The sequence below is a fragment of the Xyrauchen texanus genome, chromosome 27 (genome assembly GCF_025860055.1).
Source record: "Xyrauchen texanus isolate HMW12.3.18 chromosome 27, RBS_HiC_50CHRs, whole genome shotgun sequence".
NCBI classification, from domain to species: Eukaryota; Metazoa; Chordata; class Actinopteri; order Cypriniformes; family Catostomidae; genus Xyrauchen; species Xyrauchen texanus.
In genome coordinates this window covers 25,349,948-25,364,677 of record NC_068302.1, presented here as the reverse complement: position 1 = coordinate 25,364,677, position 14,730 = coordinate 25,349,948, and the positions used below count along the sequence as shown (strand labels likewise).

At 40.9% G+C, this 14,730-nt stretch overlaps 1 protein-coding gene across 1 annotated transcript; it reads right to left on the bottom strand.

Moving 5' to 3' along the window:
• LOC127620729 (5' exonuclease Apollo-like) lies at positions 1 to 14,146 on the bottom strand. Its single transcript, XM_052093931.1, has 4 exons — positions 13,394 to 14,146; positions 12,418 to 12,583; positions 12,067 to 12,249; positions 1 to 5,263 (listed from the first exon to the last, which is right to left on the bottom strand). The coding sequence occupies exons 1-4, from the start codon at positions 13,583 to 13,585 to the stop codon at positions 4,098 to 4,100; spliced, it is 1,707 nt and encodes a 568-aa protein (XP_051949891.1). The 5' UTR covers positions 13,586 to 14,146; the 3' UTR covers positions 1 to 4,097.
• Positions 14,147 to 14,730: the final 584 nt, after the last annotated feature.

The window sequence follows — 14,730 nt, the reverse complement described above, 5'->3', positions numbered from 1 at the left end:
GCTTAGATTTTTTCCACAAAACTCAAAATGAGATATTTTAAAGAATCTTAATGCAACTCTTTTCCACATAACAACAGTTCATATACAGTAGTGCATCTGTTAAGCTCCAAAAAAAGACATAGAAGAACTGTAAAATAAGTTGAAATTACTCAAAGAGAAAGATTCATTTTGAAACAACATGAACATGAGTTGATAAAAAAATTATATTTTGAGGTGAACTGTTTGATACTTGACCTTTGATATTGAATACATTTCCTTTGGTGTGACATCTTCAAGTACGTTTTGCGTGTACATTTTAAAATGATCTAATTAGGTCAAACTAATGTCATAACTACAGAGCTTCAACATAACTGATATCTCTCTTTCTATTTACATATGCATCCAAACTCACATACATATCCATGACTCTCTTTTTCTCTCATTAAAGCTGTCTTGGCTCTTGTTGAATAAGTAACCCCTGTCTGGGACACTTAAAAGACTTTGCAGTGGGGACAGGGACTGTTGGATTGCTCCATGTCTAATTTAAACTCCCAGAAGCACTACAGCTTGGCTTAAACTTCCTCGTAAAAGTCAGGGCATAAGATGGTCTACTTCAGGAAAAAGGCAAAAAAATCACAGGGCTTTGATTCAATACTCTGACTTAGAGAGGGAAGAACTGTATTACGCTTGGGGAAATGATGCTGTATCCTGCACTGCAGATGTGCTGATCAGAGACCAGAAGAACTGCTGTGATTTGAGATCAAACTGAGAATGGAGTTAGTTTCCAGAGGAGTGGGAGTATCAGAATCCAACGCATTTACCCTGGATTTTATACATCACACATTCTCATATCACTTCTGCAGGCTCAAGCTTTTCCAAGTTTTGCATTGATAACTTAAAGGACAAAAATGTCATAGAGTAGAGTGAATTAGGGTGATGTGGAACACCTATACAGTAAGCTCTGATGTATTTTTTTTTTGTGCTATTTTACAAGCAAGTCTAATGCTAATATAACCATATTCTAACTAGGCTGACATATAATCTCAACTGTGAAAGTGTTGGAAAAATAAGAACCCTAAAGTTAGTGACCCAAAAGTGTAATTTATTGGTCCCACTATATCAAACGCTTCTCAAAATTCGGGACAGAATGGTTTTATGATTCTGGGATGGATAAATGAAAAGGATGGGGTTATTAATGTGTACAATTGTTAATACAATAAACTCATCACATCATCACTCAACTCATGTATGTATACAGAGCATAAAAATCGAATATGGTGAGACCTCAATTACATTAAACCTCATTTGGTTCTTATGACGTTTGGTCACAAGACGCACAAGCACAAATGAGATTTAATAAGTGGAGCAGAAGCAATTTTCCCTCCCTGCTCTAAGCATTCTCTAATAATTTCGATACAGCTCCACTCCAGGTTTTCCATTTTGCACACACAGCACGAGTCTGGAAATCTGAGCACATACTCTGCTATGGAATGTAGCAAAAAAATAAGTGAAGTGCTACAAACAATAAAAACATCCCAGTCCTTTTACACTAAATATCAGCACCGTTGAAATGCCTCAAGGCCAATCACCATTGAGTACCAGAACTATCTGTTGCATATTGATAATTATTAGCCTTGATGACTGGTGTAAGGTTAGACCTGGAATCAGGAAATATATGATCAACCAAAACAGATATGACTATCCAGCCTGATGTTCAACCATGCGGTGATAACACAGAGGGTTTGATTTACTCATTTAGGTCAATGGCTCTTTCTCACTGACTGTTGTTGGGTGTCAGTCTGTAGTTTACTTTTGGTGGCTAAGCCAGCAGTTGGCCATCATTCAAGGGGATGTTAGCCAGATATAAGTTTGTTTGTGCTGGATCACCTCAATCTAGAGAGTGTTTTAATGTGGATATGGCCTCATCTGGAATGCAAACAGCCCCCTGATACATCAAACCATTCATCCTTTATGAGGACAGTGAGCCTGTGCAAACATAAGAGGTGAATAAAACATCACTCAACTGGAATGACTATAGGACAGCCTGGCTCAGTTGCATATTTCGTAGCAGCCCCAATCACATACTGACAATCTCCCAATACGTGGATACAATAGTAAATAGAGGCGTTTGGACTCATCAGTCTTTCGAAATATGTATTACAGCCAGGCACAACTGGTGAATGCTAAATTACAACCCTCTGACATCTCTATCTATGTATAAATTATGCATTGACCCACTCTTGTTTTGTTCATATCATACTGAATATGAGGCACTGGCATTAATGACAGACAAATCCTTATGGATAATCTGTTCACACTGTAGAATGGTTTAAGTGGAACTTTTGTCCAGGTGCTCATTCTTTGTACATTTAAATTGATCTGAAACACCTAAAACGTCTCACTGCTAGATGTGCTGTAAATTTAATAGTTGAACTGCAGTCAAGTTGTAATATAACTCTCTCCGTAGACATCAGGCTGGTTGGGGTTGTGTCAATTTCAGATACCGTTCCCATCTGTGATGCATGATCATACAACAGATTGAGAAGGGGATGCTAATCTAATGCCTGCTAATTTAATTCGATTGTCAGTGGTGTAAATGTTCCCATCTCCTGTAACAGAACTTTCGCCTACAGAGGTTAAATTGCTAAAATATAAATTTGAACTGAAATCTCTATTTCACTTAAAGCTTTTGAATCTTAAAGTGACGTGTCGATTTCTGCTGTGCCTATTTACATTAGTGCAGATGCCTTTATCCAAAGTGACTTTGTGCATTCAAGATACAGTATACACTCACAAAGCATCTTATTAGGAACACCTGTACACCTACTTGCATGCAATTATCTAACTAGCAAAGCATGTGGCAGCAGTGCAATGTGTAAAATCATCAGAACAGGTCAGGAGCTTCAGTTAATGTTCACATCTACTATAAGAATGGGGCAAAAATGTGATCTCGGTCAAAAACAAAAAACATCCAGTGGTGTGGATGGAAATGCCTTGATGATGAGAGAGCGAGGGACAGAGAATGGCCAGTCTGGTTCAAATTGACAGAAAGGCTATGGTAACTCAGATAACCCCTCTGTACAACTGTAGTGAGCAGAATAGCAGCTCAGAATGCACAACTTATCAAACCTTGAGGCAGATGGGCTACAACAGCAGAAGACCACATTGGTCACTTTATTAGGACAATAGTGTTCCTAATAAAGTGCTCAGTGTGTGTACATTTTATCAGTGCACATTCTCTAGAAATTAAAACCTCGATTTTTGCATGGCTAGCACCATGCTCTCTCTACCTTTAATAAGCAATTGTAAAATCAGATTAATTCCAAACAATTTCCCATACACTGCTGAACTACTGTATATTGTATTTGGCAGAGTTTGAGCTTTAAAGTACTGAACTATTCTGCCATCTTCTGGTTAAACCAAGAGCCTAAAATTCACACAGCCTAAACCAATGTTTCTTCCATTCTTTACAAATGAGACTGAAATGTTTATTGCTTGGACAGTCAACAAAAGCCATATGCTGAAATTAATTTGGAAACTTTCCTAATAGTAAAACAGATTTATCATAAGCAATAAGCCAGAGGCAAGCTGATTTTGGCCCAGTAGTACAAGAAACAACTATTTTAATAAAAAAAAAAAAAAAAAAAATCTGAAAATAACAGTGTCTGTCTACCATTAAAAGGAGCTTGGTGATGCTACATATGTAAGTAATGTTACATAAGAAAGTTACATTTAAGACAGCATTACCATGATGAAAATAATACCATCAGAGTTAAACAGTTTGGTAGGACACAAGCTTTCATGAAAAGAAAAAAATATCTTGCATATTATAATTAGTTACTGGCACTGCAAGTTACAGAGACATAACCACAATACTGTTGCTATCTAAATTAAAATGATACATGGTAACTAAAAATAAAATACTTAATGATGCTTACAATGGAGTTGTCACAAATGTTGTGTTAGCCAGTGCTGTGATGAAAACAATTTTCTTAAATTAAACGTAAAAGGCAAAGGACAAAAAAAAAAAAAATACAGAGGAGTTACTCACAGTAAATGATTATCGTTTCATAGTGGTAGTGAGTAGCAGCTTCACTGTTCATAAACATAACAAATCACTATTTAGATCTGATTCTCTTTATAGCTGCTTCAAGGGGGTCACCTGCTGGTTTAGGAAAATCAGCTGGAGTTAGGGGATACTTTTCATGGAGGCCCAATAACACTTGCTCTCCTTTGAGTTCCTCCTCAGGTACGGTGAAGTTCTTGAGGAGCCACTGCTCAATCTGCTCTCTGTCTAATGTAAAGTTCAAGGCAGAAGTCACTGGTTGGGTTTCAGAAGGTAGGACTGCAGCTACAGTGGTAACACTGGTGCGGTCATGGATACTGATGCTGTCCATTGAAGAACACATCTCTCTAGAATTGGCGCTACCCAGTTGAGGGCTCTTCTTCTTGGGTCCTTTCATTTGAGATTCAGGTGATGTAGGTGATCTTACAACTTTAAGCGTTGTGACGGATTCATTGACATCCAGTGGAAGGATGCTGCTGACCGAGACAACATCTTCTGATTCAATGTGAATGAGTTTCAGACGCTTGCTGTGTGGGCTGTTCTCTCGATGGTACGAGTCAGTGCTCATGTCTAAAAGGATGCAGTCTGAGTCTCGATCCACCTCTGAATTCTCCTCGACCACAGTAATGTCTGAATCCTCCTCATAATGACTAATTTGACTTAATTTAGATCCAGGAGATTCAAACACCACCCCCCGAGACTCTGGACAAGAGGCTCTTTGAAAGACACTTGTCATGCTGTTTGTGGAGGCCTGAATTTTAGGCTGGGTCATCATGTAGTGCTGGACCGACTCTGGAATCACTAGCTCTCTGCGCTTCTTGCGAGGGCTCAGAAGGGAAGAGAAGTAAGGCAAGCAGCTGCCTACAATGGGCACCAGTGAGATGGGACGCAGGGCTGACACAAAGTCCTCAAGTTCCTGGTAGGAGGAATGGTCAGAGTAAGGCACCACATGGACGTTAGGGTGGCAGGAGACCATGGGGCGACTGGTGGGCAGTATAGCTATGGTAGGCTGCTCCTTATTCCACGCCATCAGGTTGCTGGCATTGATCTTAGACTGAGCGACTACACGAATACGGCCCGTACCAGGTTCAGTGGTGAAAACATCTGGGAGCTCCAGAACTCGCAGGGTATCTAGACGCTCTACATCAACCTCCACCCATGTTTTAAACTCCATAGCCAGCTCCACCAACAGAGACTCTTTACCAAGAGAGTACAGACCTGCAAGGTTTAGATCATTAGTTTTAAATGCATTGTGACATGATCTTTGTAACTTAGTCCATTTAGAATAAAGGCTTTTTTTTCAACATAGGGCTGGGCGATATGCAAGTAATACGTTCACAATATTTTTATGAAAATATCACGATATCCGATTACATCGTCTACTCCCAGGCTGAGGGATCGGTGAATATTTTTGCTACATTGAATGTGCAATAAGTTAAATTAATTAAATTAATTAATTTCAAAAATTAAAATGGCACTTCCAATGAAACGAAAAAGCAGTAAAAATTTCAGTAAAAAAAAAATAAATAACCACCCTTTCCATTTGCCATCACGCAAGTATCTGTCTACAACTAGGTGAAAAATTACAGATTACAAATACAAATTAAGATCTTATGACAATTATAAATGTAAACATATTAATAATAATTTAAATATAAATCCACTTATCGTTCACACATTTATAGGCTTAAATTGAACCTGCAGAGTTGCATTCAAAATGCATGTTAAACATGAACTGCTGTGTGGGTGCGGCCTGGAGGACATAATCAAACTGATGGTTCTAGAGCAGCTGACCATTCGTTTGCCTAGGATAACTGTGGAATGGGTCCAGTGCCATCGCCCCACGTCGGTGGATGACGCTGTCCAGCTGGCTGAAGCCAACCTACCCAGAGGCTGGCGAGCAGTCAAAGTCTCCCCCTTGCCCCTCCCTCTCCACCCTCTCGACCTGTTCCTGCCCCCTGGGAAACGGAGCTGCACTAAGTACCGGTCCCCTCCCCAACCCCTCTCCGTCGTCCTTCCCAGGGTGATGTCTCCACTGCCACAGGTTCAGTCTGTCGGAGCTATGGAGAACCGGGACACGTCCAGTACTGGTGTCTGACAATGGAAGTGGGGACATGGATCCGGATCCCCGACATGCCACAGTCCACTCCCGATCGATCTGGGACGTATTGGATACCAGTAAGGGTTAAGGGGCATACATACCAAGCCCTGGTGGATTCAGGTTGCAACCAAACCTCGATCCACCAAGGCTCGGTTCATTCCGGGGCTCTGGGTACAAACCACAATGTGTTGGTGAAGCGTGTGCATGGGAATGTTCACGAATATCTGGTAGTAATTACAGTTATTCAATTTCGGGGAGTAAAACACAGAGTGGAGGCCGCAGTTAATTCCTGACTCACCCATTCACTGATTCTGGGAACCAAATGGCCGGGGTTTAAAAGATTATTAAAAGCGGTGTGTGTGGATGGGTCCTGCCAGCCAAAAACCTGGTGTCCACGCCTTCTCAGCCTCAGAATGACGCAGGAGGGGAATCCTTCGGCATTTCCACCCTTAGGGAATTCTTGGAGGGGGACTCCCTCACATAACCGTACTTTTCAATTATCAGGGACCGGTTGTATAGAGTGAAGCAGGACACTCAAACCCATGAAAAAACAACCCAGATAATAGTCCCGAGGAGCCGTCGGGAAACACTTTTCCAGGCGACTCACCATAATCCTATGGAGGGTCACTTAGGACAAGAGAGAAATTCATACTAATTTATGGCCCGCTTTTATTGGCCGGGTATTCACGGGGATGTACACAGATGGTGTGCGGCATGCCGTGAATGTCAGCTGGTGAATCCACCGGCCACCCCAAGAGCACCATTACCATTAATTGAGGCCCACTTTGAAATAATTGGTATGGACCTCGTGGGGCCATTGGAATGGTCAGCACGTGGATACCACTTTGTATTAGTCCTGGTAGATTATGCAACACAATATCTGGAATTATTGCCTTTACGCAACATCTCAGCATGTAGTATTGCGGAGGCACTCTTCAAAATTATCTCCCAGGTGGGGATTCCAAAAGATATCTTCACCGACCAAGGCACAACACAAGGATGCTAGAAATTGGGACAAATGGCTGGACCCCCTATTATTTGCAGTCAGGGAGATGGTAGTTCCAGAGAGGGTGGAGCTCGGGCCAAAGGTCAAGTTCAAAGCTGACCCCTTCACCCCAGTCCCTTGTGGAGACCACCTCTCACCGTCCCAACTAACGGAGGTGGCCAGGTTGCAAAAAGAATTTGGAGATGTGTTCTCTCCTCTTCCCGGTAGTACTAACCTCATACAGCATCAAATCGAGTGGTTGTGCGTAGTTGGTGATGAATTAGATGTAATGCTCAAAAGGCGATGAATTAGATGTAATGCTCAAAATGGGGGTAATAGAAGAATCGCACAGCGATTGGGGGAGCCAAGATGTTCTTGTACCTAAGAGTGACTGGTCTGTCCGGTTCGGTGTTGATTACCGGAAAGTCAATGTAGTGTCTATATTTGATATGTACCCAATGCCCCGAATTGTCGAACTGCTCAATCGTTTGGGTATGGCAAAATTTCATTCTACACTGGATTTAACTAAGGGATATTTGCAGATCCCCTTACTCCATTATCCCAAGAAAAAAAAATGGCCTTTTCCACAACGTTCGGATTACACCAATTCGTCACTCTTCCATTCAGTTTGGTTGGGCTCCCACCACGTTCCAACGCCTAATGTATAAGATCCTCCGGCCACACGCCGCATATGGCGCTGCCTACCTGGATGACATTATCATATACAGTAATGATTGGAAGAGGCATATGCAGCATCTAAGAGCCATGCGGAGGTCGATGAGGTGGGAGGGACTCACGGCAAACCCGAACAATTGTGCAATTGGGTAGGTAGAAATACGGTATCTCGGCTTCCACTTGGGACATGGACAGGTATAGGCCCAAATTGATAAATCCACAGTGATAGCGGCCTGCCCACGTCTTTAAATCCAAAGAGGAGGTGAGATCGTTTATGGGGCTAGCTGGCTATTACAGAAGGTTTGTGACACATTTTTATGATGTGACTAGCCTCTTGACTGATCTCACTAAAAAGGGGGCGCCAGACCAGTGGACGGAGGAGTGCCAACAGGCTTTCATGAGAGTGAAATCTGTACTCCGTGGTGGGCCACACCTACATCCTGCTAACTTCTCTCTGCCCTACATTTTACAGATGGATGCATCAGAGAGGGGGATGGGGGCTGTGCCCTTGCAGAAGGTGGAGGGGGTGGAGCGCACCGTGCTGCACATTAGTCGTAAGCTCTCTTTGAGAGAGACTAAGTACATCACGATCAAAAAAAGTGTCTTGCCATCAAGTGGGTGGTCCTAACACTCTGCTATTACCTGCTGGGGCAGGCCTTCATCCTACACTCGGATTATGCCCTGCTTCGGGGGGGGGACAGGGAGTCAGGAACAAGAAAACCCTGAAGTTGAGAACCTAAAGTATATTAAGTTGTGAAGCTAAAGAGTATTAATGTTGTCAAGCTAAAAACCATTAAACCTTGACTTAATTGGACTGCCACCCCGCTACCAGCTTCGTTCCTTATTCCTGGAAGCTTCTACACTGTGCATCAGAGACGAGCATTGGTGGCTTTTCTTTCATCAGTTCGTCAAATTATATTTAAGCGTCTCCGTTAAGTGCAGGTCTTTGTGTCTAATTGCATTTCTTGTCATGTGACATTCCAAAATATCTTACAGTTAGCCCACCAGTGGTGCTAATTTCATTCCCCTGTAGGCGATATATATATATTTGGCAACTTCCCAGCTCCATGGTTTTGTAATTTCCTGATATTGTTGATCATCCTCTGTCAATGAGTGTCGCAATCAGCATCAGAATATTTGTCTGATATACTATTACATTGTTCAACACATCCCAGATGAAACTATTTAGTTTGTCATTGATTAATATACATAAAGGCCCTAAAAGTGTCTGGAAAACTAAGACTCATTTAAAAGTGTATAAACATCATTCCAGTAGATTACAAAATATCAAACCAACTATTATTTAAAAAAATAGCCAATAAGCACACTTTCAAAACATTTCACAGAGCTTGTTGGCATTAAAATGTGTATGTGTAATATATATATATATATATATATCGGTGGCCAAAAGTTAGGAATAATGTACAGATTTTGCGCTTAAAGAAAGAAATTGGTACTTTTATTCACCAAAGTGGCATTCAACTGATTAAGATGTATAGTCAGGACATTTATAACATCTCCACCAGGTGAGGTTCACCTGGCGGAGAACCTCACCTGGTCCCTCAACACCAGCTCTATCACCAAGAAAGCCCAGCAGCGTCTCTACTTTCTTCGAAGGCTGAGGAAAGCACATCTCCCACCCCCCATCCTCACTACATTCTATAGAGGGACTATTGAGAGCATCCTGAGCAGCTGCATCACTGCCTGGTTTGGGACTTGCACCGTTTCGGACCGCAAAGCCCTGCAGAGGATAGTGAGGACAGCTGAGAAGATCACTGGGGTCTCTCTTCCCTCCATCAAAGACATTTACAAAAAACACTGCATCCGCAAAGCAACCAGCATTGTGGACGACCCCACACACCCCTCACACAAACTCTTTGCCCTCCTGCCGTCTGGCAAGAGGTACCGAAGCATTCGGGCCCTCACGGCCAGACTGCGTAACAGCTTCTTCCCCCAAGCCATCAGACTGCTCAATACTCAGAGACTGGTTTGGCACACACACACACACACACACACACACAAGTGTCCTGAGTTGCACTTTAATTACTGTCACTTTATAACTGTCTGCTACCTCAATAACTGCTACGTGCATAGAACACTATCTCATAGTATGTTATGTTTACGTTTTTTTGCACTACTGAGTACTGGTCGGCGCTGCACTGTGTCTATTGTCCTGTTCATTGTCAGTAATTTGTTGTACTGTCCCGTAATTTGCACGTTTGCACGTGCACTATATATATATATATATATATATATATAGGTATTTTATTTTGTTGTGTCATGTGGTCCTGTGTTGGTCCTTTGTTGTTTTTATGTAGCACCATGGTCCTAGAGGAACGTTGTCTCGTTTTACATTTACATTTATTCATTTGGCAGACGCTTTTATCCAAAGCGACTTACAAAAGAGGAAGAACATCAGCGAATCATCTTAGGGAGACAGTGGTACAAAAAGTGCCATACTACAAAGTTTCACTATCATCATAATAGTATACAAAACAGATTTAAGTGCAACAAGAAATGTAAATATTTATTTTTTTATTGACCGGTTAAGTGCTTTTGGAAAAGATGTGTTTTTAGCCGTTTTTTGAAGATAGAGAGTGAGTTAGCTTCCCGGATCGAGTTGGGAAGGTCATTCCACCACCGTGGTATGATGAAACTGAAAGTCCGGGAAAGTGTTTTGGTGCCTCTTTGTTTTGGTACGACAAGGCGACGTTCCTTAGCCGACCGCAGGCTTCTGGTGGGAACGTAGCTCCGCATAAATGTTTTTAGGTATGCTGGAGCAGACCCAGTAACTGTAACATGTGCTCTCTTAGGTTCATTAAAGACCAGACGTGCTGCTGCATTCTGGATCATTTGGAGAGGTCTAATAGCACATGCAGGAAGGCCTGCAATAAGAGCGTTACAGTAGTCCAGTCTAGTTATGACAAGGGACTGAACGAGCAGTTGTGTGGCATGTACAGAGAGGAAGGGTCTTATCTTCCTGATATTGTAGAGTGTAAATCTACAAGATCTTGCAGTTTTTGAAATGTGGTCTGTGAAATTTAGCTCATCATCAATGGTTACCCCTGGTTTTGCTGTGTACTGTACTAACTGTATATGGTTGAAACGACAATAAAAACCACTTGACTTAATTACTACTATTACAATTTTAATTTTTTATCAGAACTTCTTAACCAACTTCAAAGAGTTCTCATCCAAAAAAATCCTCCACGTGCAGCAATGACCGCTTTGCAGATCCTTGGCATTCTAGCTGTCAGTTTGTCCAGATACATATTTGCTGTAGCACTTGCCATAGATGAGGCTGTCTGGTCGGGCACTTCTCACGCACCTTACAGCCTAGCCGATCCCACAAAAGCTCAATGGGGTAAGATCCAGTACACTCTTTTCCAATTATCTGTTGTTCAATGTCTGAGTTTCTTTGCCCACTAACTTTTTCATTTTCTGTTTCAAAAGTAGCTTTTTCTTTGCAATTCTTCCCATAAAGCCTGCAACCCCTTATTCTTCTCTTTACTGTTGTACATGAAACTGGTGTTGAGTGGGTAGAATTCAACGAAGCTGTCAGTTGAGGACATGCGAGGCGTCTATTTCTCAAATAAAAGACTTTAGTTGTACATCTGGCATTCCATGTCTCTTTCTGTCCATTTTAGAGCCAGTTGTCATTTGTCTTTAAAGACTGTAGTACATCCCTTTATATAAAATCTTCAGGGCTTTTTTTGGCAATTTCAAGCATTGTATATATAGCCTTCATTCCTCAAAACAATGATTGCTGAGTTTCTAGAAAAAGCGGTTTCTTTTTTTTGCCATTTTTACCTAATATCGACATTAAGACATGCCAGTCTATTGCATACTGTGGCAACTCAAAGTCAAACACAAAGACATTTAATTTAAATAACCAAATAGCTACCAGCAGGGATTGATATAATGGCAAGTTATTTTCTAGTACCAAATTAGCAATTTAGCATGATTACTCAAGGATAAGGTGTTGGAGTGATGGCTGCTGGAAATGGGGCCTGTCTAGATTTGATTAAAAAAAAAAAAAAAAAAAAATGGTGATAGTGCTGTTTTTTCACATAAGTAATGTGCTTACTATACATTGTAATCAGTTGAATGCCACTTTGGTGAATTAAATTACCCATTTCCTTCCAAAACATCAAAATCTGTACATTATTCAAAAATTGTGGCCACCAGTATATGTCAAACATTTAGTCTGATTTTTGTAGCTTTTGACAGATATGTATGTTAAAAGGCTGAGAGTCTCACCAATAACAACGATGTATCCAGGATGAGCCCTAATGATTTCTTTAATTTGCTGAGTGGCTCGCTGACGAGAAGGTACGGCTCGAGTTGGGTCACAGTTTGTGTTGTCCAGATATAGCACATCAATATTAATGTTGTTCCTCAGACATTGCTCACGGAGCATGGACGGGGTATAACGGAAGTCACCTAATGTATTACGATAATACAGTTAAATGTGATAGAAACACAATGAATGTATCAGTATTAACAGTACAATTAAAAGGTGTGCATCCTTCAAAAATATCTCAGCAGCAATATCCCACTTAAGGTTTTATTTTCTTAAAGAGAAATCGTTAGCTTACTACAAACACACACCAGTGTAGAGTATCGTGCCAAAGTATCCCTCGAAGAGAAACATAACTGCCCCAGGACAGTGGTTGGCATCTATTAGAGTAACTGTCAGTCGTTCTTTCCCAAGATCATCTAACAACAACATGTGGGGTTCCCTGATCTCCAAGGGATGAATCAATTTCTCTTTGACCTGTGGATCAGTGGAAAACAAGAGGACACAAAGTATGGATTTGTGAATTAAACTGGAAAATGGGTCTCATGTGCGGATTAAACATTTAAAGCCATTTTGTTTTCACAGAAGCAATCATGCATGTCAACTGGTTATCCAGTAATAATAATCATACAAATCTTTTAAAAGACTAGTGTAAAACACATATCAACAGGGCTGGACTGGGAAGAGAAATCGGCCCAGGATTTTACATAACAAAACTTGTTAGGGGGGGCGGGTTGTTCGCTGTCCTTTTCTGCATATCGCGGCACCAACCAACCGACCCACTCTGTTCTCCCAATGGCCAGTCCGCCCCTGATCTCCCCCAAAGTGTGTCGGCCCACCGGGAAAATGCCTAGTATACCAGATTACTAGTCCAGCCCTGCGTATCAAGTTAATAGAAATTTTATATTTATGTCGATGTTGGTTTCAAACATTTAAAAAAACATTTATAGAATTAAAAATAAATAAATCATGACTTCAAAAATGTCAGGTGGTGTGTAACCATCAGTTAAATGGTCAAATAAAATTTTAAAACAAAATCGTTTCACTGCTTTTTCTTCCTTTTAGAAATATTAATGAAATATTGTTCCAAACTAATTATGCCAACATTACTTGACGCAAGAATTACAGCTTTTAATAAGACTCTTTTTTTGTGTCTCCTGATTTTTTACCATGCAATCAGAGGAGGTGAGTTCAAGTTGTTTTGTGAGAATTGCATTAGTACTGTAATAACTCAATGGACGAAATAAAAAAGCATCACGTCATTGACCCATAACAGTTTTCACTCACCTGCAGTTTGAGTTTGAGAAGTTTGGCAGTGAGTGGTGAGCAGTAGATGGGTCTGTGACTCCAGGTAGATGAAAGGCCAGATGTGTGATCCGCGTGCATGTGAGACAGGAAAAACAAGCGGACATGATGGCACTTGCGGAGCTGCCAACAGTCTACGGCTATGGGAGTATGCGGTATGACTTTTCCGTTCATTTTGTGCTGCTTAGGGAGGCTCAACCTAATGCGTTATTGAAAACTAAAGTGTTAATAATGATGCATTTCGGTTACACAAGATTTGTTGATGTTCAAAAAGCGTGACTGCTGTAATATTGTGCGAGGTGGAAAGCGGCGTTGTCAGCGATGCAATGGCACGAAATATACACAATGCACTGTCAAATGTTTGTATACCGTTTTGCTGTAACAATGAAAATAACCCCAGCACTAGCCAGCAACACTAGCTGTAAATTGTCATATACATTTCATCTGTCACTGCATGTAGCGTCATCGCAAAAACAACGAGGAGTGTTTCGAGGAGGTTATTAAGGCACAACATATCAGACAATAAAATTACGCACGAATATAATAAACAGCGTGCTTGCCAGTTAATGTTCACCCGAATGGGTTAGCAGGTCGGTTAGCCAGGCAGCTGATGGTGTTGTTTATTTGTGCTGATGAACCCCATTCTGGACTCATTCGGTCAGTGTTTGTAGTGTATTTACTATTTCAAACGGTTCAAGCGCGCTTTATAAGACACTCCTGAACATTGGCATTTGCGGCTAGATTGTCCGCCAAAAAATACGTGTACAGTCCACGCCTCCATCTTGCTCACGAGGTCATGTGACGTCATGCGTTGCAGTCTTTCGCATGTCTTTTGTTTTAGCTCTTCTATGGTTTTGAGCTCACCCTTTATAACAATGTACCATGTAAAATGTAGTTGTTGCCTAAATACAATAGTTACTAAAGTACTGGATCAGACGTATGTATGGCATATGTATGTAGTATGGCATATGCATCAACAATTTAAAATTGTTTTACATTGCTGTATACAATACTGTCTAAATACCAATTTTTCATTAAACTTTCTGGGTTGGTTTATCAATTTATCACGGCGTTTGCCCTTGCCTCTGAGAGACCCTTTAGAATTAATTAAGAGATAAATTCACTATATAGACTATTGCTTATATTCTCAATTGAAATTCAGCGATGCACCCACATGGTGTCACTATTTGCATATTAGCTAAATATTTCGCTTACCGTGTAGTTTTATATTTAAATACAGGTATGGTTATCTTTTAAATGTCTACTTAAGAAATGCATAAAAATGTGGAAAATTAAAGTCTGTAAAATTTTTTAGGCAT

Excerpts from the sequence above, each read along its gene's own strand:
- LOC127620729 (XM_052093931.1), bottom strand. The coding sequence starts at position 13,585 with ATGAACGGAAAAGTCATACCGCATACTCCCATAGCCGTAGACTGTTGG. Across the intron at positions 12,250-12,417 it reads TGGCACGATACTCTACACTG|GTGACTTCCGTTATACCCCG; the intron begins GTGTGTGTTTGT and ends GTAATACATTAG. Across the intron at positions 5,264-12,066 it reads TGGATACATCGTTGTTATTG|GTCTGTACTCTCTTGGTAAA; the intron begins GTGAGACTCTCA and ends TAAACCTTGCAG.